The sequence below is a fragment of the Adiantum capillus-veneris genome, chromosome 23, assembly GCF_014529385.1.
Source record: "Adiantum capillus-veneris isolate H3 chromosome 23, ASM1452938v2, whole genome shotgun sequence".
NCBI lineage: Eukaryota > Viridiplantae > Streptophyta > Polypodiopsida > Polypodiales > Pteridaceae > Adiantum > Adiantum capillus-veneris.
This window is the reverse complement of record NC_140953.1, coordinates 149,073,767-149,098,473: the sequence shown is the minus strand read 5'-3', so window position 1 is coordinate 149,098,473 and position 24,707 is coordinate 149,073,767. Positions and strand designations below refer to the sequence as shown.

The 24,707-nt window shown below is 43.6% G+C and overlaps 2 protein-coding genes and 2 pseudogenes across 3 annotated transcripts; 2 read left to right on the top strand and 2 right to left on the bottom strand.

The window, feature by feature from the left end:
- The window catches only part of LOC147428815 (peroxisome biogenesis protein 19-2-like), a 77,170-nt pseudogene that overhangs the window by 34,091 nt on the left and 18,372 nt on the right, over positions 1-24,707 (bottom strand).
- LOC147428818 (uncharacterized) lies at positions 8,895-9,742 on the top strand. Its single transcript, XM_086497346.1, has 3 exons — positions 8,895-9,185; positions 9,245-9,365; positions 9,519-9,742. The coding sequence occupies exons 1-3, from the start codon at positions 9,030-9,032 to the stop codon at positions 9,551-9,553; spliced, it is 312 nt and encodes a 103-aa protein (XP_086353472.1). The 5' UTR covers positions 8,895-9,029; the 3' UTR covers positions 9,554-9,742.
- On the bottom strand, positions 17,932-19,086 carry LOC147428817 (uncharacterized). Its single transcript, XM_086497767.1, has 2 exons — positions 18,218-19,086; positions 17,932-18,094 (listed from the first exon to the last, which is right to left on the bottom strand). The coding sequence occupies exons 1-2, from the start codon at positions 19,084-19,086 to the stop codon at positions 17,932-17,934; spliced, it is 1,032 nt and encodes a 343-aa protein (XP_086353893.1).
- On the top strand, positions 20,883-21,895 carry LOC147428816 (uncharacterized; annotated as a pseudogene). The gene is made up of 2 exons (XR_015186043.1): positions 20,883-21,536; positions 21,690-21,895. The product of XR_015186043.1 is annotated as an uncharacterized LOC147428816 (transcript).

Genomic DNA, 24,707 nt, shown 5'->3' with positions numbered 1-24,707 from the left:
CAGATTGATCCCTGGAGACTGTACTATACAGGACACACCTACTTCCCTTATCCTTAGACCGGCATGTTCTCTTTTGTACAGGTGGATAGTGGTCCTTCTCGGACTAGGAACTAGCTACAGTTATCCATGGCATTCTTCAAAGAGGGGAGACAATCTCCTTGCTTCTCCCAGATTTGGTTCCAGGTTCCACAGGTATATCATTAACATTTTTTTTTTCCTTTCGGATACACCTATCCTTGGTGATCCACCTACAAAAGCAGAGACTGTTGGAGAGTTATGACAGTTATCCATGGTTTGAGTGTTCTCCCTTCAGAGGGGGGTATGGAGCCAGCTTGGGAGTCAGTTTCCATGGACTGCCTCCATACAGTTCTTGTGGTTCCATGTGCAGCAGACAGGATTGACAGTCTATTTGGTTGCTTCCTATAGCACCCTGTTCTTTTCTTACAGAGCTTGGGAGCAGGATCTTCCTTTGATCTTGCCGTGTTAGCTGCAGTCTCAGTATTGATGCGTGTTTCCCTTTCTGCTGGATGTTTGTTGCTGATTCACTCTGAGAGTGGGGTGATATTCTCACAGGTGGTGTTCAAGATAGAACAGTTATAGTTTCACTCTCAGTTCCGATGAAGTTTCTTCAGATATAGTTAGCAGATTATCATTCTATATGGTGGTTGGTGCAGTTCTTTGGTTCCTCATCATCGGATATATAGTTCCATATTAGCCTCGCATTGTTTCTTTCCTTGGACTTCTGTTGCAACTTGGAGTTTTTTTTGGCATGTGGTATATGACCGGAGGTGCAGATTTCCGACTCTTTCCTTGAGGGTGGAGTACTTTAGAGTTGGAAAATGATCCGGATACCAATTTTTTATGCCTTTTACCCTCAGCTTGATTGTATACTCTTGGAGTGGTCAGCAACAGTACTTTCTGTAGATGCTGGTTGCGCGACTTGTGAGTCGGTTGGCTTGAGGAGATTCTTGATAGAGCTGGATTTACTTTCACAGACAACATTATACTTCCCAGACGTCTTTCGAGGGTAGCAGTTGGATCGTATTTACTGCAGGATACTTTCCCAATGTACAGTTTGTAGTAGATATCCTCGTCCACGAAACCCTCTCTTTACAGTTGCAGATTGCTCACTCCAGCTCCTTGGACCCATTTCTCGTCCAAGATTTGAGAGGGGGTGTTAGAGTTCATATTCCTGTCTGATGGTAGATCCTACATCTCCCAAGAGCAGATTAGGAAGTGAGGGCTGTTTTGTGGCTGTGCCCGGCCAGTGTAAGGTTGTTCTCTCATGTTGGTCATGTCTACCCATGTTTAGCTCGGGTTTTGGCTCAGCTCCATGTCCTTGCATGCTCCTAGTGCCCTAGGTATTTTTCCCCCTTGAGCCTATGGATATCTGGTGCCACTTTCCACCCTTCCCCTATTTTCCCACATTTACCGAGGTCGTGAGGGCTGAGGGCTGGTCGGGCAGTTTACGGATGGCCCTATATAGGGAGCAGGGGGGAGTTTGTAACAAACTTGGACACTCCAAGTCAAGAATCAACCACGACAGCACCAAATAACCACTTCAAAACAATTCACAGGTCACAATAGATTTGCACTGGCCCGGCGGAGTTCCGTGCCTAGAGATATTGGCCCCAAAGACTGGCACCCCTTTCGGTATTTCTTTTTATATTAATCAGATCAAAGTACAAGAGAGTGGCTAGGGTTTCACTCTCAGACTCTGCGTCCAGATGCTCTGAGAAGTGAAGCCCTCACCACTTATTTAAAGGTACAAGGGATGCCCAAAAGCAGAGCCCCAAAAGCTTTCCAGTTAAAATCATAAGAGCTCAAAAGCTCTTCTCTCTCAAGCTCTCCTTTTTTTTGTTAAAAAAAAGCATTCTCTTCCTTTTCTCTTGCGTAGAGTAAAAAGAGAAATTCGCGTCGCTCATCATTTTTTTTAAATTTTTAATTTTTTTTTCAGCCTCCGCGATTTCTGGAAATTAGGGTTTTTGGCAGAAATTAGGGTTTGCAAGAATTTTAGGGTGTTTGTTAGAAATTAGGGTTTTTGCTGTCCGCCACATCATCACTTTGTGACAGAGTCAACTTCTTTTACAATGTGCAGTGCCTTGGGGGCAGGAGGGTGCCCCTAGAGGGCAGCCCTTTCATTGGTGACGGGTAGGAGGGGCAGATCTGCCTAGCGTTTTTTGTTTGCAGCCCTAGCGTTTCTTCTACAGAGCAGCCCAACGTTTTTATGCAAATCAACCAGCGTTTTTAGCTTGGATCAGCCCGGCGCTTTCCCGCACATCAGTTCAGCCCTAGCGTATTCCTTGGCCAGCACATCATGGACAGCAGGCCTTACTTCCTACCGGAGAGCCTTTCCCAGATCTCTCTCTCTCTCTCTTTCTCTCTCTCTCTCTCTCTCATTCTCAGATGTCCTGTCTCATTCTACCTATGTGATCTCTCTTCTCCACAAGTGTACCTTGCTCATGTATTTGGCATTGCAGGTGTTCTAGATCGGAGTCGAGGTACCCACTGGATCACGAGCCAGGTCTTATCCTCATTGCATCTTCCGCTGCCACCTTTGACAAATTTGCCACGTCAGGAGTCAACGTGAAACGCGCGATTAGCTACAGTCTTCCACATCAGTAATCAGCGTGAAACGGGGGATTTCGTACAATCTACCACGTCATTTTCTTCTATTGCTTCGGCTTCTTAAGGTTTAGGCCCCTCGCCCAGTAGCTCCGTTCTTCAGTGACTTGACACGTCAGCAGTTTGTGATAATATTTGCTTTAGATTGTACAAAGTCTGGTACAATACTTGTAAATGATGTGGTACTTGATGATGCCGATGTTTGACGATGATGTCGATGACGATGATGGTGACGTGATGATGATGGCGATGGCGTCATTGTCAAGTTCGGGATCTGAGATGCTAATGACTGAAAACTGGAAACGCTAGGTCATGATGATGGAATCTGCATTTGTAGCGGTATTGCGGGGCTGATCTGCAACCGCCGGAGTGCGCCAGGGCTGAGAATGCAAAATGCCAGCTGATCTTGGCTGAATTGCAAAACGCTTGCTGATATGGGCCGAATTTGCAAAACGCTGGCTCATGTTCGCTGAAAACAGAAAACGCCATGCTGGGATGGGTGCGAGGGTCGTGACGATTAGGATCTGCAAGGGATGGTGCGGGTTCATGCGAGGCTAAGGGCTGAAAACTGAAAATGCTGATGGCTGTGGCTGAAAACGTTGGTCCTTGTCTTCAAAAAACGCTGGGAGGCCTGTGCACATGATTGCATGTGCTCCCCTTCTGTCTTCTGCTTCAACTAAGTTCCCAATGGGTTTCTTTAGAGGTTCCCTTAGCGATTTTCCCTACCTACATTCCAACGACGGTAAATGAAAAGTCACTTATTAATAAATGACCTATAAGAGGTGTTTCACAAGCGAGGTCAGAAACTCGATCCAGCGGTGGAAATGCTCATGCTAATGATCATGTTGTGTGCAATCAGAGGGTATGCAGCTACTCTAAGTGCCTGGACATTCATGGCTTACGTACAGGCTCACAAGGGTTCCATAACACTTCCTAGGCTACCTAAACCCTAGAAGTAGGATCAGCTTGTCCACGTAGTCCACGTACACATAGGGTTAGATGTGCACGTGACGATTACCGCAAGGAGTGCGAAGGTTTGGAGCCAATGTCATATGGAGTAGATATCCACCAGGCCATGTCTCATGTGGATTCTCTCTCTCTCTCTCTCTCTCTCTCTCTCTCTCTCTCCAGTTCAAGTGCTGGAAGTCTATTCCAATGTTTTTTGTTGGCATGTGATGCCATCGCGTTATAGAAGCATTGGTGAAGTTGTAGTCCAATACTTCGGTAGCCCATTGAGTTTCTCCTTGGCCATTCCCTCGCCACATCAAGTGCTCCCATTGCTGCCCATCAATGGCATCATCAAGATCTGTGTTTTTAGCCCTTCATTCCTCTCACACTAGGTGTGCAATTCAGCCCGAAATCTACCCCTTGGTGACCATCCGCACTCCCACATCAAGACGGATCCAAAGGTGCATCAAATCAGCCCCGGAGGTGCTTCATCTTGAAGAGTTACCGAGGTAGAGTCTGCACTTGAGGTATTGCATGTGTTCTTTCTCTAGAGCCATTCTTTCCCTTTTGACTACGGGCATCTGAGCCTCCTATTATAGCATCATCATCAAGACCTCCACTAATCTTGCTGCAATCCGTGGCAAGAATGGGGATGGAAGAGGATTCAGAAACAGTCCTCCTGGTGTAGGGATTTCTTCTTCTCCAATTTCACTCTCATCAGCTTCATGCAAAGTATCCATCTTGTTTCTATTGATGACCATACACTGAGTACTAGGGTACTTGGAATACTTGAGTTCTTGTGTTCTTGTGTTCTTGGGTACTTAGGATACTTTAGGTACATGGGGTTCTTGATATCTAGTACTACCTGCAATCTGCATTTAAGAAGGTTTTTCTTTAACCCAAGTTCAACTCCTTCCTGTGGGTGCACCTGTTGGTGGCCTTGCACTCACACCAAGGTTGCTTTCTCCCACCTCACGTCGATTGGTCTGCCGCTAAGTGCAAGGTCCGCTCTCAATGAGTGGAAAAGAAGAACGAGGGGAGACCCTTCTTTTTTGGATTACTTGCCAATCTTCAAAAACATAGATTAGAGAGATAGAGACATCCAAGTGGTCTTGGGCTACGTTCAATCTCAAACAAGCAAAAAAAAATCATGTGGATCTTTATGGTTTAATTGCCCTTAAGACAGAGCGCGTCCGATGCGCGATGGACTAAGGGTGGGAGCGGCTAACAAGTATGGGGCAAGGACACGAAGATTCTTTGATAAATAAATCTGAGAGAGCTTCTTTAGGGTCTTTTCTTGAGTTGTGATACCAAACATTGCCATAGAGATCTGATACCAATGTAATGTGCAAAGGAAGTGATTTATGGTGAATGCTCAGGATGAGGGCTCGGTGCATGCTCAAGGTTTCTTTCAATTCATGAGAGGGTTTCTCTTACTTCATAAGAGATGTGCAACGACTAGAGAGGAGAGAATGATACTGTGCGTGAAGATTTTGTGAGTGTACGAGAGAGAGAAAGTGAAGTAACACCAGATGAGGTGTCACGTGCACATGGCTCTATGTGCCACATGGACATGCTTCATCGACTTCCAAAGCCAATTTTCCTCTTCTAACTAGAAATGAGCGTCTAGAATCCTAGGAGGATTATACTGGCAATTTTGTGAGCCTGTTCGCAGGATCTGCATGTCTGGACGAGTCCATTGGATTAGGTTTTCCAGTTTTCAAACCCTCTTGCACCAATGGTTTGTTTACACATTTTGACAAAAGTTAGTACACTATAGAGGGCATCAAGCCAAAAACCTTGCCTATAAAGGGAGCAAAGCTTCTAGCATTTGAAGCTAGAATTGGGAGCGCTAGTTGGAGGAGAGCCTCAGCATTTGCAGTACCAAATCAGCCCTAGCGTTTTCCAACTCCAAATCAGTCTTGGTGTTTTCGGCAGCAAATAAACCAGCGTTTGCAGTTTTCAGCCCTAGCGCCAGCCATCCTCTTGCAAATCAGCCACCATTTTCAATTTTCAGCCCTTCCGTCGCCGGAAGTGTGCGAGATCCACGGAGCACCAGCGTCCCAAATGCGGTCCGGTACTTCCGCGGCCCATTGAGCCTCCCCTCGGCCCTTCCCTCGCCGGCATTGAGTGATCCATTGTTGTCCATCATCAGCATCATCAAGATCTACATTTTCAGCCCTACTTTACGTGAGAGATCTGCTGCGTTTTATGCTTGCAGCCAAGCTTTCAGCCCTTCATTCCTCTCACATCGGAAGCGCATATCAGCCCCAGATCTACCCCTTGGTGTCCATCAATAATCCTAAATCAAGCAGGATCCAAAGGTGCATCAAATCAGCCCCGGAAGTCCCTCGTATTAAGGAGTTACCATAGCAACCGCCATCATTCAAGTCAGTACAGTCTGCACATGAGGTATTGCATTGTGTGTACATTCCATTTATGCAATCTAAAGCAAATACCACATCGGCAACAGTGTGGGGGCCCTTGAGACATCGGGTGTCACTCTACTCTTCTCTCTCTTTCTCTCTCCCTCTACACATCTCTACTGCACTTTCTCATTCCCTCTCTTCAAGGAAAGATAAAAGGAACCATCATTCAAGTTAAAAGGAATCAATGAGGAAAGAAAGGAAAGGATTTGTGGAAGTGTAAAACTAGATTTTCACCATTTCAATTCCATTGCAAATACATTGGTATCAGAGCTTTGAATATTCTGCACGAATCCGCTAATCCCCAAAAAGTTTTTTCTTTCTCGTGTTTTTGGTTGTGTTGGTAGCCCTTCAGTGTATACTCCTCCCTCTCTTGGAACAACAGGCCTGCTAAGCGTAGGACCATGCGCCTTGAGCGTCGGAAAATAGTAACCAATTGAATACCGGGTGTTGCATGCAGGGTGCGTCGACGAGAAGCTAGATAGTATCCCGATGATTAGTCTCTGTGACCTTCCTTGAACCAAGAGCAGAAACCCTTGCATTGTCAAGAATCGTAGCGGTATGGAGACCTCCACCGATCAAGAAGGCGAGCAAGTCCCACCACCAGATCCTCCCGTTAGCCCTCCTCCTACCCCTCCATCTTTGCCACCAAATCCCATGGTTGCTATGATACGATGGAGATGATGATGCGGCAAGAACAAGTCGACAAGTGGCGGAGTGTGAGGAGCGTCGCCAAGGCTCGTATACTAGAGAGGGCAACCATGTATGATCTTATCGCATCTTTGGTGGTCATGTCCGATACCCCATCCCTAGAGCCAGATTATGAAAAGCTTGTCAAGACCATCGCAGAGGCGATCAAGGCTACACGATCAGCCAATGAACCAATTCCGAGAATATTACATTCAGTAAGACGGATGCTATTGTCATTTAGTCTTGGTTGCACCAATTTACATTTCTTTTGCAGTTATTCACAAGTATGATAAAAACAAAGTTCTCTTAGCTTCCATGCATCTCATGAGTGACACCATCACCTAGCAGGATGAGTGGATGGAGGAGGAGGAGAAGCCCACAAGGCGGCCCACTCCGCGTGTCTCCTCGTTTCCCCTCTCGAGCTTAGTTGGGAGCAATTTGAGGAGGATTTGAAGATGCGTTTCTTGCCTCCACAGTATCTGAAGCGATTGAAGCAGAATTTTCGAGCTTTGTCTCAACAAGCTAGCCTGATGTCGCATGCTAACCTTGTGTCAATAAGCAATTGAGGAAATCAGTGCGGAAAGGTTGAAGGTCTTTCTCTTTGGATTGGTCACCATCAAAGTTAATGTGATCATCCGAAGACATTAGAAGCAATACGTTGGCTCAACTCCAAGAGATGACACACTAAGTGTAAGTCAACGACCCTTAGGTAATGTAAACTTCCCTTTCTCCATCCCTCCTCACAGGACAAGGACGAGAATTTACAACTAAAAAAAATAACAATAACTAATTCTTCAAGTTCTTCTTCTCAATCTAATTCTCCATCTCAATTTCAAGAAAAGAGCGATAAATCTAAGGTTAAGTGTAAAGGAAAATCTGATAAACCTCAAGTTGCGCTTGATGAAAAGATTGCTCAAGGTGTAACAAACTGGTGTCGTGGTAAGCCCCGGACAAACACACACACATGCTGAAGTGCTGACGTGGCAGTACGGAAAGATGCTGACGTGGCAGTATGGCCAGCACTACAGACCCCCGAAAATTCCGTTGATATGCTGACGTGGAAATCCCGTACAGATAGGGCCAGATTTTGCGCTGGCTGTTGTACGGAATTCCGCAAATCGCGCTGATGCTTTTTTGGGTAGATTTTTGGGATCGGTTGCTTTTGAAACAATTGCTTTTAGTTTGAGAGCTTTTGATTTTGGGGCTCTGCTTTTGGCATCCCTTGTAAGAATAAAAGAGCCCTCAGGGCCTCACTCTTCAGGGCATTTGGACGTAGAGTCTGAGAGCAGAGGTCCCTGTGGAAGTTGTACTTTGCTCAAAGATTAATATGAAAGAAATACCGAAAGGGGCGCCAGTCTTTGGGGCCAATCTCTCTTGGCACTGGACTACGCCGGGCCGTGTCGACCAAATTGAACTGTGATTCTAAAGTTGTGAGGTATTTTAAGTATTCTCTCTCGTGTCATGACAGAATCTAAACTTGGAGTGCCCAAGTTTGTTACAATGGTATCAGAGCACGGTCGATTTCTCTTCTACCGAGAGATCCGATCCTTTTCTCATGATACTTATGGATTCCAACAGAGATCAATCGACTCCTTCTGCATCTGGGAATGCGGGAGGAGATCGCGGAGAAGATTCTCATGATCAAACAGAGGAAGAGTACGCCCACCTCAGCCTACTTAGTATAAACTTGAAGAGATGGAACGTCGACAATAGGTTGACGAGGCAACGACACAAATGATTGAATTTGCTAAGGATCCCCAATTTGCAAAAATTTTGATCCAACAAGTTACAATATCGCTTTAAGTACATTTGGCTCAAACTCTAACCATGGAAATTTATTGCATCATTTAAAAGTTTCCATCGTGTGCTTTGAAGGTCCACACATCCATGTTTTGGGCTACATATCTAATCGCAAATCGTGGCTTTCAGGCCAAAATAGAAATTTGTGGGTTTGGCAAAGAGCACCACAGTTGGCATCCATGTCCACTCCCGAGCCGGTAAAGTTAATTGATAAGAAGGCATGGGAATGGGTGAGCTCCACTTCGTGTTGTGGATTCCAAATGAGGAGGACAGCGTATGTATGTGGAAGCGTATGGCCAGACGTCTTTAAATGTCAGCAGCCGTCTCCCATCCCTTCCTCATTACTGCGCCCCTAGAACTTGTCATCTGCCTAATATACACAAGATGGCTTCCTGTAGGCTAATGCATGCTTTGGGCCTTGCCTTGCTTACGCTCTTCTTTGCTGCTGTTGCGGCTTCCGCCAACAGAGGCCCCTAGTGCACCAATCAGCAGCCTCGCCGCGAGCAGTGGCTGCAGCAGCTTCGCTCCTGTAATGAAGACATGCGTCAACACCAGACAAATGGGCCTGAAGAGGCTGCCCCTGGTTGCAGCAGCATGCAACAAGCAGGAGACAATCCACGGGACCAGCCCAGCCAACAATGCTGCCAGAGTCTGCAGCGCATCTCTTCCCAGGATAGATGTCGTGCCCTTAGGGAGGTCTATGCCAGAGTCTGCAGCGCATCTCTTCCCAGGATAGATGTCGTGCCCTTAGGGAGGTCTATGGTGGCAGGATGCAAGAAACATATGGCTTTGATGGCATGCAAGCTGGGGTAGAGGAGAAGGCATCCCGCCTGCTGCAACGATGCAATCTGAGTCCCGGTGAATGTGGCTATCAAGGTAAGCAAGGACTTCCAAGGTTCCGCTTTCTGACTGTTTGATTTTTCTATTTATCTTATTCTCTAATCAGAGAAATTTTTAATGGGAGGGTGCATCTTGTAATTTTTTGTAAGAGCAGTAGTAACATCCATTTACTTCTGTGATTTGATGTAGACTTGATTGTGAATGAGGTCGAGTTCAGGTGGTAAAGAGTGCTCGAGCTTTGCACAATGCATCCAAGCAATAATAAGCCGGTCGTACGTCAGTGCTCGAGCTTTGCACGATGCGCCCAAGCAATAATAGGCAATGTGAAACTATATCTACTACACACCTCAATGTACTCCCTAATTGGGTTCATTATCAATAAATTCCACAATTAGTCCGTTGTGATCTTTTGATGAGCATTTTATTTTATGTCGTAAGATTTGCAATAGCATAAACTTCTTTATGTTCAAAGACAATGCATTTGATTAGTTATGTTATCAATATGGTACTATTCAGTCAAGTCTGGTATTATTGACCACCCCCTTGATTTCTTCTATTACTTAGGGAAGCTGAGGCATAATCAAAGCATAAATTTCTCCTTTATAACCAAACAGAAGGACTCCTTTCTACATGGAATTTCATCATCTTTTTCCTAAACCATCGGATGTTGTTAAGACTCCTTTGTACATGAAATTGCATACATCTTTTTCCTAAACCATTGGTAGCATAGTTCTATGCCTCCTGGATTTAAGTAATGGCCATTTGAATCGAATGTCTATCAATCTTCCCTTAATCCTGCATGTAGCCACAATCTTCCTTAGAGCATGACCCCCCTTACAGAGCTCATTGCTGCATGGCAGCAACCGAGTTGCGATACATTTCAGCATCTTATCGCATGACAACGGTATGCACATGTAGGGTTTGGCTGTGACATCTTTCTTTAAGTCTAGAGGAGAAAAAAAGCAATTTGTAGGGTAGCGATGACGCCCCAAACGAGGAAATTGAATTGCAAATTCAATATCAACTTATGTAATCGTGAGGGGATGATGAGAGATCTGAAAAGGAAACATTGAATGAACACATGGTCATCATTACTCCACAAGGAAGTGCACTTTTGACCTCTACCATATAGGCATCTCCCGAAAAAGAGATGACAAACCCATGGGCTAGAAACGGACAGTCACGATGTGAACAGGAGTGATTCAATGGCGAGTTGATAAAAAATACTCACAATAATATTGGCTCAAAATCCCAGAAGCCAAAAAAGATAAGTGTCTTGAGAGAGGAGAGAGGATCAAACGGATGTACAATCCTCGCCTTACCTGCCACAACTTTCACAAACGACCGGCCACAAGGTACCCCCAATACCTCCCAATCAATATCATCAATCTAACTATTCCATCTAATCATACATAGTAAAGGATGATCCTCTCTCCTAAACAACAATCCAAGACCACTATCCTGAGGATATGAAGAGAACGGGGGAAAAGAAGACAAGCTCCAGCAAGATCCACAACACATCACCACTTCTCGTCATGAGCTATTCCACCTGGCATCAAGAGGCCATATATCATTGGATAAGACAAAACTCATCTTCCGAGAAGATGGAAGTACAAGGGTACAGATTACAAGCAAGCTTATTTGGCCCCCCTATTGCAACTACAGTCCGCAAGGGTAGGCAAGATGGTGCCTTTGATAAGATTTACATTTAACATTTAGCACCCATTACCACAATTGCAATGAATACAAATTCAATTGCAATTTATTAATCATTTTCAACTTGTGAACCTAACTTGTTTCGTTATCCTCCTCTATTTGAACCACAACAAAGTTAAGCTAACAGTGGTTGTTGCTAAGCCAAGCTTTACATTCAGCGTTGCATTAGGTTGTTTCGTTTCTGCAAAGCGTTCTTTCAAGTATTTTTTCCCATAAATGTGACTACCCTTGATTTGCACATCCAAGGAAAGAAGGAAAAAGAGCATTTTTCATTCCCGAAAGGTCATGTGGTATGGTAAAATGTAATATGCCAACTATACGAAACCAGAATCATAAAGGAACCAATAAAACCATATTAGGTATTATGGTAAAAATCTCGCATAATTATGGGAATCTTCAAATCAAGCATATTCATGTAATTTGGGAATTTCACAAAAAAATGAGGTAACTATATTCATCTACTGTTGGTAGCTATAGATGATAATCTTGTAAATTGTGGTATTGATGAACACCAAAACTTAAAAGTACATAAGAAGGAATTAGAAGAAAACCATGAATAATTAAAGCAGAAAAGATACAACCACTGATCTTGTTTATAAAATTGAGTAGTAAAATGTCAATATAAACTCCCATATATTTATTCCTCATTTCATGCCATATGAAGCCTTTGATTCAAACATGGTTGATGTGCACGGGTCAGCCCTGCTTTGGCTTTTAGAGCATGCCTTTTGGGAATTTTAATTATGGAAAATGTCCTTTGTTTGCTTCGTCTCCAAGACGAAGCAATTGCATCAACATATTTCCACACTTGTGGGTCCTTGTAGTTTAAGCCCAAAAACCCTTCCAACAAGTGGTGTAAGATTGAGCATCAGTCATACGACTCTTTCCAGCACAAGGTGCCAAAATATTGAATCAAAAGCTTTCTATTTTTTGGTGATGTATGCTCTTGGTCAATGTTTGACAAAGCCATGACAAGCCAAACATGATATATTCTTGTGTCACTTGGGAGTAGCATTACAAAGTCACCCTGTTACACGTCAATCATGGGGTCAAATTCTTCCCTTGGTCTATCTTGTTGAGGTCCACAAAAATGATCATTCAACTCTTCCAACCTAAAAATCTCTATGTTCCTTGTTGAAAATTCATCAAGTTGCTTTTTAATTGATGATGTTTATGAGTTTTTGGCCAGAAATGTTCATACAACAATGCTTCTGATCTGATGTCTTTTCCAATCTCTTCAATCACCTTACTCCAATGATCTATCACAGGTCTATAGTACCTTGGCATACTTATACCACCTCCTAAATTCTGCCAAAACCTTATGTAATTCTTTAGTCCTAGAATCACTTCTTCATGGACCTAAACATATTGCACCATAGGTACCAAAGGAGGATTTCCTTGTGACATTGGCACTTGTTTCCGCTTGCCTGCAGCCCTTACTTCGACCAAAGAAGCAAGGGAGAGAGGATGCGACCACATCCATAGATGTGGTGGACGATGGAGACCGACCTGTGGGTCGGAACCCTTTTGCTGATTTGTGAGATTCCCATTCCCCACTTACCACAAGACATTCATAGTGTTTTTCTTTTGTTTGGGTTATGTTAGCAAACATTTATGGTGGATTATCTTTTTCTTGTCTTCCAAAACATTGTATGAGTCATGGATAAACATTGCTATTACCACTTGTAGGTTTTTTTGTGTATGAATTTATGGGCCATGGTTGTTTTGTTGAATTGAAATTTTGTGTGTATTTTGTTTGTTGAAGTGCATTACCTGAATACGTCGAGGTGCAGGCAAGACGCATGACATTGGACCCATGTTACAATGGTTGTCCAAAAGATAGGCCTCAAAGACGTCGTCTCTTCATAGATGATGAGTGTGCCTCAAGTTAATAATTTGTATGTAACCAATGTTATAACATGGTTTAAACTATTGATCTAGAGTGGGGTTTAGTAATGTTTTTTAGCATCTCTTTCTCCCAGTAAGACCCATATATACTATTGGGTACCTGCTCATGTCTATCTCTCATGTATACCAAGATGTCTCCACAATAGAGTGACATTGTTTGTGTGTGTGTGTGTGTGTGTGTGTGTGTGTGTGTGTGTGTGTGTGAGAGAGAGAGAGAGAGAGAGAGAGAGAGAGAGAGAGATCCCTCATTGGGTTGGCACACAACCATCTAGTGCAACTACTTTTCAGTTATCGAACAAAAAAGTGTAAATTTAATTTCATCCAATTTTTAAACTAGTTTTCTTCTTGAAATCTAGTTTGCCTTTTGACTTTTAAGATAGTGATAATATCTTAAAGATTATTTTTTCAAAAAGCTCTAGTTAAAGCAGTGGTCGAGTATTACGACCCTAGGATCCTTGGAGGAGCGTCATAGGGAATGTATGTGATGTTTGATTGTCGCAGATCCATGAAAAATCAAGAAGAGGTAGTGGCAGTAAGTGGTGTGGCTACATTTGTGCTAGTAGAGTGACCTATTGTCAACTCGTATGGTAGAGTTTGAAAAAAACTTATGTAATTAAATCAAGCACTCGATCTGTTGCAACCATAGATCTCTCCCCTAAGCATGGACACAGGGTAGTGTTTAACTGTATTCTTTCTGGTGGGTCTTGCTCGGTTTTACCATTCGCTCGATAAATTTTTCTCAGTGTATCATAAGACTCCAACTGGGGAAACCCCATGGGCGAGTCAAAAACGAGGTGTCAAACTTCATATTTATCCCAAATTACTGTGGCAGTCAAAAAATTTGCAGAGCCAAAAGAACCCATAGTAATATCTAAATGATATCTAAACCCCAATCCTAAGAATACCTCTAGGGTAGGGCACACCTGATGGTGAATCAAACATTTCAAGTAATGTTTGTTTATCATACACAAATCCCATATGCAAGTAGGACACACCAAGGGTGCAACAACACGCACATAAGTATGTGATAAGGTGAAAACATGTAAAACATTTTGAAATTATTTTAAAGTTTGAATTGCTAGCTTATCGAGAGAGAGAGAGAGAGAGAGAGAGAGAGAGAGAGAGAGAGAGAGAGATCTCATATTTCCCTTATGTTGCACACTTTTACATGTGGTACACTAAATTTCTATTTTTGTTCCTCTTTCCTCTATTTCTTGACAAGATCCCCCTATCTAAAGAACCGACAATTTAATTACTTGATAATTGTGGAAAAAAAAGTATTGTTTATGAAGGAGCCCACAAATCGGAGCTCTTAATGAGAGGCATTTTTAATATCGCAAACTTGATCCATCACAAGAAGACCACTAGTTTCACTTTCTCTTGACTATTGTTTAAATCAATGAGCTAGAAAGCTCGTCTATTTATTGTTGTCTTAAGTAACATCCCTTGTGCTTATCGTTCGGGGTTTCACTACTTATAAACACTTGCAATCAAGACCTAATATAAAAACTTCTATCTATAAGTTTTTAATGAATAATATGTATACCCTTTACCTGTTCAATTTGTTAGTACCCCCTTGAAATAAGGCTCTTCTATATCTGAGACATGTAGAATATTGATTTAAAAAACTCCTAAATGTTACATATTGTGAGTGACCCCCTCAAGGAAAAATGCGCAAAACACCAGTGCCATCAACATGCAAGCATGAAACTAAAGTGGATAACATAATTTAGGGACTAGGTAGGTTGTACTTCATGGGGAAACAAGTCATACTCTAGATCAAATCATGCTCAAGACTTCTCCATGAAAGGGATATATATACGAAGTTATTGAAATTTTGATAAATGGGCTAAACACCAAGAAATTTTTGAATAAGGAACGAAAGTGAAGAACATGATATAGGGGTTAGGTAGAGCGTGTCTGCAAGTTCATGTGTGGATTTGTGCATATTGCTATATGAACCATCTGCACCATCCCAAAGATTCCTCCTTCAAGCAAAACATGATCCATGGGTGTTTTAACCAGTTGCACACTAGAGCAACCTAAAATAGAAACCTCTATATCATTATCAGCAACACGTTCTAAAGGCAAAGAATATTGTCTTCTAAAGTTGTCGCTCCCTGCTTTGGTAGCTGATCAGAGAGACCAATGGCTAATGGATTCTTGCAAAGATTTGGCTTAATTGCCTTTGTAGACCAATCACATTTAACAAGGTCTCGAATTCCCCTGTACATGAGTGCCAACTCATGTTCATTGCATCACTCCTAAAGGTGATTTGCTACCATAATATGGTGGTGATGTGTCTAAATGTCAGGACAAGGGTAGGACCAATCCGGGCCAAGGGCCAGGACGGACATGCAGTCAACGGGGTCCCTATATTTAGAAGTCCAAGGGCCTATATAGGGCATGGCTGGGTGGTGATGAGCATGTTCGGTTGGTCTAGGAACTCAAGGAGTTCGGTTTAGCCAGTGTAGAGCAATGAATGAGGGTCCCTCTCACTCTTGTCGTAAAGTGTTTAGAGATACCTCCACACACAAGTACATCTTGTACTTGTAGGATGTTCTTTTTCAGACATCCTTAGTTGAGACATATTCCACATGTGGCGAATATGAGTCTCTGGAACTGACACTGGCGCCCCCTATTTCAAATATGTCTCACGACAAAGTCCCTAAGTGTGCTAGTTACATCTGTTTTCTAGACCATTTTTAGCACGACGTACCAGGAGCAATTTCGTGGCCAGAAATTGTTGGATACTTAGAATGACTTGTTAAGGTACAAGTATTGCTAAACAACATTATAGATGGTTGTTTATACATATAGCAAATGAAAAAGTTTCATTGTTTGTATCTAGGAGTGATCACTGTTTCACCTTCTATTATGGTTCAGACGTTTAAGCAAAGCTTGCAAAAGATTGCAAATGAAAGTATTTAGTTTCTTTTCAGAACTATTTACATTCCTGTTGATGTGTGCTAGGCGCATCACATTTGCCATAAGTATTGGCAAGAATTACCATGGAAATACAGGTTCGGATCTGTTTTTTGCTAAATGCATGCACAATAGGTGTTATGGGTCCTAGTGTTTAGCAAAGGCTGATTTGGAACGACATGCATATTCCTCAAGTTGTTGCTTATGAAGCATTTGGCACTTTATGTGCACTATCTCTATGAGATTACCTTTGAGTCTACTAATCACCAATAGAGGTCATGGCTTGGTTTGGGTGTTTGTGAAATTTTTAAGTTAACCACGATAATTATTTCACACATTGTTGATTCCTCAACAATGTTATACGCTATTGTGATTTCTCGTTTACCAGCCATCTGGGAAGACTGTCTGTAAACGTGGGGGAAACACACCTCAGTACTGTCAGTATCCAAGAAGATTGATAGATTACAAAGTGTAATCTTGGGCTAAAGGATATGAAAAGTGCGTATATTAGCTTCATAAGCATTTATTGCTCTTTTTGGAGTTTACTTACTATCAGTTAACGCATGTTGCTAGGTAGTCTCTTTATGTATAACTCAGGTTCTCAACCTTGAACACTCGTTAGGGTGGGGTTGTGTACTGATGATGAAGAAGAGAGCCAAGTCAAGGACTTAAAATTGGCTGATGAGTTATGTCAGCAAGTTACTTTCATGGAAAGTGACAAGAGGTACTCTTTTTGGTACACCTATGTTGTGATAAACTTGTTTACCATGCTCATGAGAGTTCTAAATGGAGTCTACACACTAGGTTTGGATAGGAACCGGTACCATCAGATGGTTACAAATGGACAACAATGTAGAAAATCAAGATGTTACTCTTGGTTTCATTGAACCTCCTACTGAATCGGGTTTCACTCAAATGAACCGTTGGATCCATGTGGGATGTTATGGTAGAAAACATTAGTGTTCTTTTGAAGATACCATCACTTGTGTTTTCGCGGATGAAAACGCTTCTCCAAGGGGGGAGTAATGTCAGGAAAAGGGTAGGACCAGTCCGGGCCAAGGGCCAGGACGGACATGCAGTCAAGGGGGCCCCTATATTTAGAAGGCCAAGGGCCTATATAGGGCATGGCTGGGTGGTGATGAGCATGTTGAGTTCCCTAGTCCTTTCACTAAACACTTTTTTCCCCTCACACCTTATCTTTTGTTTTGCGTGCCCTTGAGATTCTTGTTCTGCATCTCCATTTTTGTGTACTCCAAGAGCTTGCGCCACAAAATTTTTCTCATGGACATAGGCTTCCCATGATTTTCTTTTGATCTAGCTTTAGCTTTTGTTTTCAAAGCCCACCTGCTGGGAGAGAAGAAAAGAGATGCATTACATTGAAGATTCTTTGGCACCTATATAAGGTTGAAGGAACGTGAACGCACAAGCATTAAAAAGTGGCAAGTTTCACCCACATTGGACACCCTTAAGCAAGACCACAATGACTAAAGGACACTTAACACGAAAAACATATCCATCAATTTAGCACGGAAGAATAACACATGGCATAGAATGTCTCCAAAGGAATCGAAATGAATTTGTTGGCAAGAAACACGTACAGAAAGCTTAACATAAAAAGAGAAGGAGACAGGTTTTAAAGAAGGGAGATGCAAAGAGTATTAGCAATGAAATTTATTAGTAATATTATTCAATCTGCTCAATGTAACTGGCACCATGTTTGAAGGAGTATGTCGTGGAGTCTCTCGAGAGTTGCATCCTCATCCAATGCATGCGCTTCCGGAGGCTGTGTTTTTGCACTATCCAAAGGGATAGATTGCTCCATTGAACCTGCAAAACATCATGGAGGTTTCAGAGAAGGATGCTAGAATGCTACCTGCCAAGGAGTTAATCGTAACATATTATATACATCATTTCAACTAGCAATAGTAGTGACCCCTCTTCTAGTGAAGAGTGGAATGAATTCTGCACCGAGAGGTGCATCCTCTTCGTCTTCAATGTCAAGCACGACAACCTTTTCTTTGCCTTTTAAACTTGAAGGATTGCCGGTTAAGCACTAGCGAGCATCTGCGTCGAGAGGTGCATCCTCTTCGTCTTCACTGTCCAGTACGACAACCTTTTCTTTGCCTTTTAAACTTGAAGGATTTCCGATTAACCCCTCGCAAGCATCTATTGGAGAGGCGACTGCGTTCTTCTCTGCAAGCCTTGGGAGGATTGACCTATTGAGGAGACCTTGGCCAATTCCCTTGATCACTGTCAATAAGTTGGTAAAAATTAAGAACGTTAGTAGTGACATTTAGTGTTGCAGCACAAGTAACATTAAGGGGAAGAAATAAATGTACCTGTGGGTTTCCTGCCACCTTCTGAGAAACCAATCGATGCGAGGTTGCGCGTTCATGTAAGCCTCATCAAGAACAAAAATATCAACCACATCTTGATATGTGGTAGAAGAAGGGAAAATCATGGTTTGCCATAACGCTTTGATCTTCTTCAACAGCATCACGCGCCCCTGAAAAGGTGTTATCCACGAGGAAGACGGATAGTACTTGCCAGACTTTAGCATATGGTGCAATGTCCATAAGAAGTTGTTACCAATTGGGTGCTTCAAGTGGAATTTCCAGTACATGAGTGCACGATAAAAAATATTCGCATGCGTTAGACAAACCCTGTTCTTTAGCTCATCTGCCCCGTACTCTGTGTACAACTCGATTCCCTTGTTGATATCGTCAACCGTTACATTGTGGGAGAAGTTCTCAAAATGTGGTTGGTCCATGTCTTTCATGCAATACCCTAGCATACCGTAAAAGGTATGCATATTCTTCTGGTTGAGGGCACGACAAAGAATGTTCGCTCCATTGGGACTATCAACATCCCACCCTAGGTATTGCTTTATTTTCTTGCTCACTGCAACAATGGACGTCGCCATGATCCGAGCAACCATCTGAAAGTAGAGGTGGAAGACACTGCCACCACGCTTGATCGAGCACATTCCGGCGACCACTTCCTCCTCCACAAAAGCTTTCAACCTCGGAAAAAGAGCAACGTCCACATCACTACCGCATGTAGACACTGTTATGCTCAGCTCAAGCATCTTTTTCGGCTTGTTGCCTTTTGTACGAGCGATTCTCTCTTGTTCTGAGAGCCTAGGCCTCCCTCGAGGTCTCTTTGAACTAGAGGGAGCAGCGTCTCCTGACCGGGCGAGATGCTTCATCCTCGCCATTTCAAAATAACCTAGAGATGCAACGCACTTAACTACGACATGCATTAACAGTATCACTATCCATGCGGGAACAATTCATAGCCAATATACACAAAGAATACATGGTACGCATGTTTACCTCCTTCCATAAATTTGCTTGCCTGCACAATCTACGTCCTGTTGTAGCAAAGAGCTCGCAACTTCCGTCAACAGGCTATCCTACGTGTGTGTCAATGTCCACTACTGCAACAAACAGTAGGTAAACTCATCAGGCCTGCACCAAACAGGTGGCAGCAGCGCTCAGCAAGCTATTCTACCTGCATTTCGGTGTCCGCTACTATAGCAATAGCAGCTCCATTCATCAAACCTGCAACACCTCAACATGCTCTTCTGTCGACCTATCGCTGTCCACTGCTGCAGCAAATTACAGGAGGTGCGCTCATTTGGCGTGGATGAGCGATGCATTGATTTAAGCAATGACTGCCCCATATAGCACTGCCACGACAATTCCACGCAATGAGTCAAAGGTGAAGCAACTTCTAAAAGCAGCCAGCCTTCGGTACCACACGTGCTGCATGGCCTTAAACAAAATGTTCTCTATGCTGCAAACAAAACGAACATTCTCTTAAACGGGGATCTTTTCGCATTTTTTCCGGCTGGGTACCACATACTGGTAGAAGTGAAAATAAAATCCACTTCCTCTAAAGATTCCCCCTCCCCCCAACATCTTCGACCCGACCTCTCTCTCTCTCTCTCTCTCTCTCTCTCTCTCTCTCTCTCTCTCGCGTGCGAAGAGACGCAGGCTGCTCCTTGCCTCCGATTGCCTTCCCCCTCCCCATCTGCAGCTCTTCTAATGCACGACGCCCACCTCCTCTCTACTCATCAACGCTTCCTTCTTTCCTTCTCTTCATCTACCAAACACACCCTGCTCACGGAGCTTGATTCAGACGAAGTGCGGGAGCGCACACACACACACACACACACACAGAGAGAGAGAGAGAGAGAGAGAGAGAGAGAGAGAGAGAGAGAGAGAGAGAGAGAAGCCTCATGGAGCTTGATTCAGACGCAATGCGGGAGCGCACGCGCACACACACACACACACACACACACAGACCCAAATTGGGAAAAAAGTAAAAAAATGCATGGCAAAGGGAAAGAGAGGGGCATGCCCTGCACGTGGCCTGTCCCCTCTTCCCTCCCTCACCCTTCATAAAGGGCTTGCATGGTCGACAAGAACATCTACCACTACAATATCGCTTTTAGTACATTTGGCTCAAACTCTTTCTCATGATCATGGGCACATACTGTTCATTCCAAATTATATTCATTTCTAGAGAAGATTCGTCTTCGATCCCACCGTTCCAACCTTACCCTTTGTGTTGCATTGTAAAACTTTCGGACCAGGATTCGAGCTCATACCCTTGACAATACACGACTGTGATCTCATCATCTAACCACATCAACTGACGCGTCTGGTTGTGTGTAGCATTGAACCATAAAATTAAACAAAACTTCTCTGCACTTGCCAGCTCTTCAAAGCACTAGCCTCTGTTGGTCTTTCCCCCACCTTGCAACATCCTTCTTGATCATCCCTCGCCTCGCACGACCTGCTGTGCAGGCTGCGCTTCATTCCCCTTCTTTTCTTTTCCGAGCTCCACAATGGGCATCCGTCAAAGATTCGCATGTTGCTTTTTTTTTTTTTAAACGTTGGCACATACTCTAACCATGGATATTTATTGCATCATTTAGAAGTTTCCATCGTGTGCTTTGAAGGTCCAAAATAGAAATTTGTGGGTGTGGCAAAGAGCACCACAGTTGGCATCCATGTCCACTCCCGAGCCGGCAAAGTTAATTGATAAGAAGGCATGGGAATGGGTGAGCTCCACTTCGTGTTGTGGATTCCAAATGAGGAGGACAGCGTATGTATGTGGAAGCGTATGGCCAGACGTCTTTAAATGTCAGCAGCCGTCTCCCATCCCTTCCTCACTACTGCGCCCCTAGAATTTTTCATCTGCCTAATATACACAAGATGGCTTCCTGTAGGCTAATGCATGCTTTGGGCCTTGCCTTGTTTACGCTCTTCTTTGCTGCTGTTGCGGCTTCCGCCAACAGAGGCCCCTAGTGCACCAATCAGCAGCCTCGCCGCGAGCAGTGGCTGCAGCAGCTTCGCTCCTGTAATGAAGACATGCGTCAACACCAGACAAATGGGCCTGAAGAGGCTGCCCCTGGTTGCAGCAGCATGCAACAAGCAGGAGACAATCCACGGGACCAGCCCAGCCAACAATGCTGCCAGAGTCTGCAGCGCATCTCTTCCCAGGATAGATGTCGTGCCCTTAGGGAGGTCTATGGTGGCAGGATGCAAGAAACATATGGCTTTAATGGCATGCAAGCTGGGGTAGAGGAGAAGGCATCCCGCCTGCTGCAACGATGCAATCTGAGTCCCGGTGAATGTGGCTATCAAGGTAAGCAAGGACTTCCAAGGTTCCGCTTTCTGACTGTCTGATTTTTCTATTTATCTTATTCTCTAATCAGAGAAATTTTTAATGGGAGGGTGCATCTTGTAATTTTTTGTAAGAGCAGTAGTAACATCCATTTACTTCTGTGATTTGATGCAGACTTGATTTTGAATGAAGTCGACGAGTTCAGGTGGTAAAGAGTGCTCGAGCTTTGCACAATGCATCCAAGCAATAATAAGCGGGTCGTACAGTGCTTGAGCGCCCAAGCAATAATAGGCAATGTGAAACTATATCTACTACACACCTCAATGTACTCCCTAATTGGGTTCATTATCAATAAATTCCACAATTAGTCCGTTGTGATCTTTTGATGAGCATTTTATTTTATGTCGTAAGATTTGGAATAGCATAAACTTCTTTATGTTCAAAGACAATGCATTTGATTAGTTATGTTATCAATATGGTACTATTCAGTCAAGTCTGGTATTATTGACCACCCCCTTGATTTCTTCTATTACTTAGGGAAGCTGAGGCATAATCAAAGCATAAATTTCTCCTTTATAACCAAACAGAAGGACTCCTTTCTACATGGAATTTCATCATCTTTTTCCTAAACCATCGGATGTTGTTGACTCCTTTGTACATGAAATTGCATACATCTTTTTCCTAAACCATTGGTAGCATAGTTCTATGCCTCCTGGATTTAAGTAATGGCCATTTGAATCGAATGTCTTATCAATCTTCCCTTAATCCTGCATGTAGCCACAATCTTCCTTAGAGCATGACCCCCCTTACAGAGCTCATTGCTGCATGGCAGCAACCGAGTTGCGATACATTTCAGCATCTTATCGCATTTGACATCTTTCTTTAAGTCTAGAAGAGAGAGAGCAATTTGTAGGGTAGCGATGAGGCCTCGAACGAGGAAACTGAATTGCATATTCAATAGCACCTTATGTAATTACGTGAGGGGGTGATGAGAGATCTGAAAAGGAAGCATTGAAAGAACACATGGTCCATCATTACTCCATATGGAAGTGCACTTTTGACCTCTACCATATGGGCATCTCCCGAAAGAGAGATGACAAACCCATGGGCTAGAAACGAACAGCCACGATGTGAACAGGAGTGATTCAATGGTGAGTTTAGCAATAATATTGGCTCAAAATCCCAGAAGCCAAAAAAGATAAGTGTCTTGAGAGAGGAGAGGATCAAACGGATGTACAATCCTCGCCTCACCTGCCACAACTTTCACAAAGAAAGCTCGAGCAACTCCGTGATCCTGTTGCGAAGAGAATACGAGAGACTTATCCACATCCAAGGACCGGCCACAAGGTAACCCCAATACCTCCCAATCAATATCATCAGTCCAACTATTCCATCTAAGCATACGTAGTAAAGGATGAGCCTCCCTCCTAAACGACAATCCAAGACAACTATCCTGAGGATATGAAGAGAACGGAGGAAAAGAAGACAAGCTCCAGTAAGACCCACAACACATCACTTCTCGTCATGAGCTATTCCACCTGGCATCAAGAGGCCACATACCATTGGATAAGACAAAGCTCATCTTCCGAGAAGATGGAAGTATAAGGGTACATATTACAAGCAAGCTTATTTGGCGCCCCTATTGCCACTACAGTCTGCAAGGGTAGGCAAGGTGGTGCCTTTGATAAGATTTACATTTAACATTTAGCACCCATTACCACAATTGCAATGAATACAAATTCAATTGCAATTTATTAACCATTTTCAACTTGGCTTATAATGCATCTACAAATAGCTTGTTCTTGCATCGCTCGCAATGGCCAAGAGTTGGGATTCTTGCTCGAGTCACTGCAATGAAGTTGTGGTCACCACCCAGCCACCAATCAAACCTGTTAGGTGCAACGGAATGAATCTTTGCGCGTTGCTCAAGATGAATGCTCCGAACTGTCCTCAAGGTTCCTTTTGTTCTTATGGAAGGTAGAGCCTTCCGTTCTTAACGAGAGAATGCTATGATCACAAACAAAGTGAATGGACACTGTGTGTGCAAGTGTATGAGACTGAGAGATAGAGAGAAGAGAGATACGACACTAGAGACGTTGTAAAACCCTCCTCTGAAGGCCCCACTCTCATCGGCGAGAGTGGTCTACTATTGATTGCACGAAGTGGTACAATGATGATGCATGGAACTGATGCAACTTGGGACTATGTCGGTGACGATGACGGGGACGACGATGACGACATAAGGGCTGAAATCTGCGACCTTCTATCCGCTATCTATAAAAACGCTATGGCTGAAAATCTGGGACTGATTCAGCCTGCTGAAAGCATTGGTATGGCTGCGTTTTTATGCTGTTGAAAACGCTGGAATAGCCTGATGAAAACGCTGGCCTGCTGTTGCGTTTTTAGGCTGAAAAACACTGTGTTTTTCTGCTTTGTTTGGGGCTGAAAAATGCTAATGGAACTGCTCTGTTTTGGCTGATCTGGAATGCTAGGTGCAAGGGTACTGTTGGCGATCAAGACAAAGCTGAAAACACTAGGGGTTAGGGGTTGTGGGCGATGACGAAATGCTAGGCTGAATGTTGGCGATGAGGGTATGTCAAAACGCCAGGTGCTTATGGGTGCTGAGGGGTTCTTGCTGAGAGAGAGGGAGTACCTGCTGCCTGGGGGCCTGTTGTGCTCCTTGCTCATCTTCCCAAGAGTGCTAGCTTAGGGTTTCTTATATATTAACTTACCCATTTTGCCCTACCTACTTTTGTTGGAAAGTCGCTTAAATTAATAAGTGAAAAATGTCAAAAATAGGGAAAATAGGTTAAATGCACTAGAAAATTCCCCTGACTGAATCTGATGGATTCTGAAGGGAATACTGATGATCATGATGTGTGCAACTAGAGGATATACATCTATGCTAAGTGACTGGACATGCACGGTCTACGAATAGACTCACAAAAGTGCCAGATCACTGCTAATCTAGACTTGACTGGACTGACTGAACCCTGATCATGCTGTAGCTTGTCCACGGACACATAGGGTTGGATGTGTCACGTGACATCCCCTCCTTTTCAAAGCGAGGTACTGGTACCGAACAGTATGGCGTCGAGGGAGATCGCCAATAGCCTCCGGAATCTTGGAAGGGACTCTGCACCGACCCACGTTGATGTGTGGGTCGTGCGGTACTTGAACTTCATAAAGGTC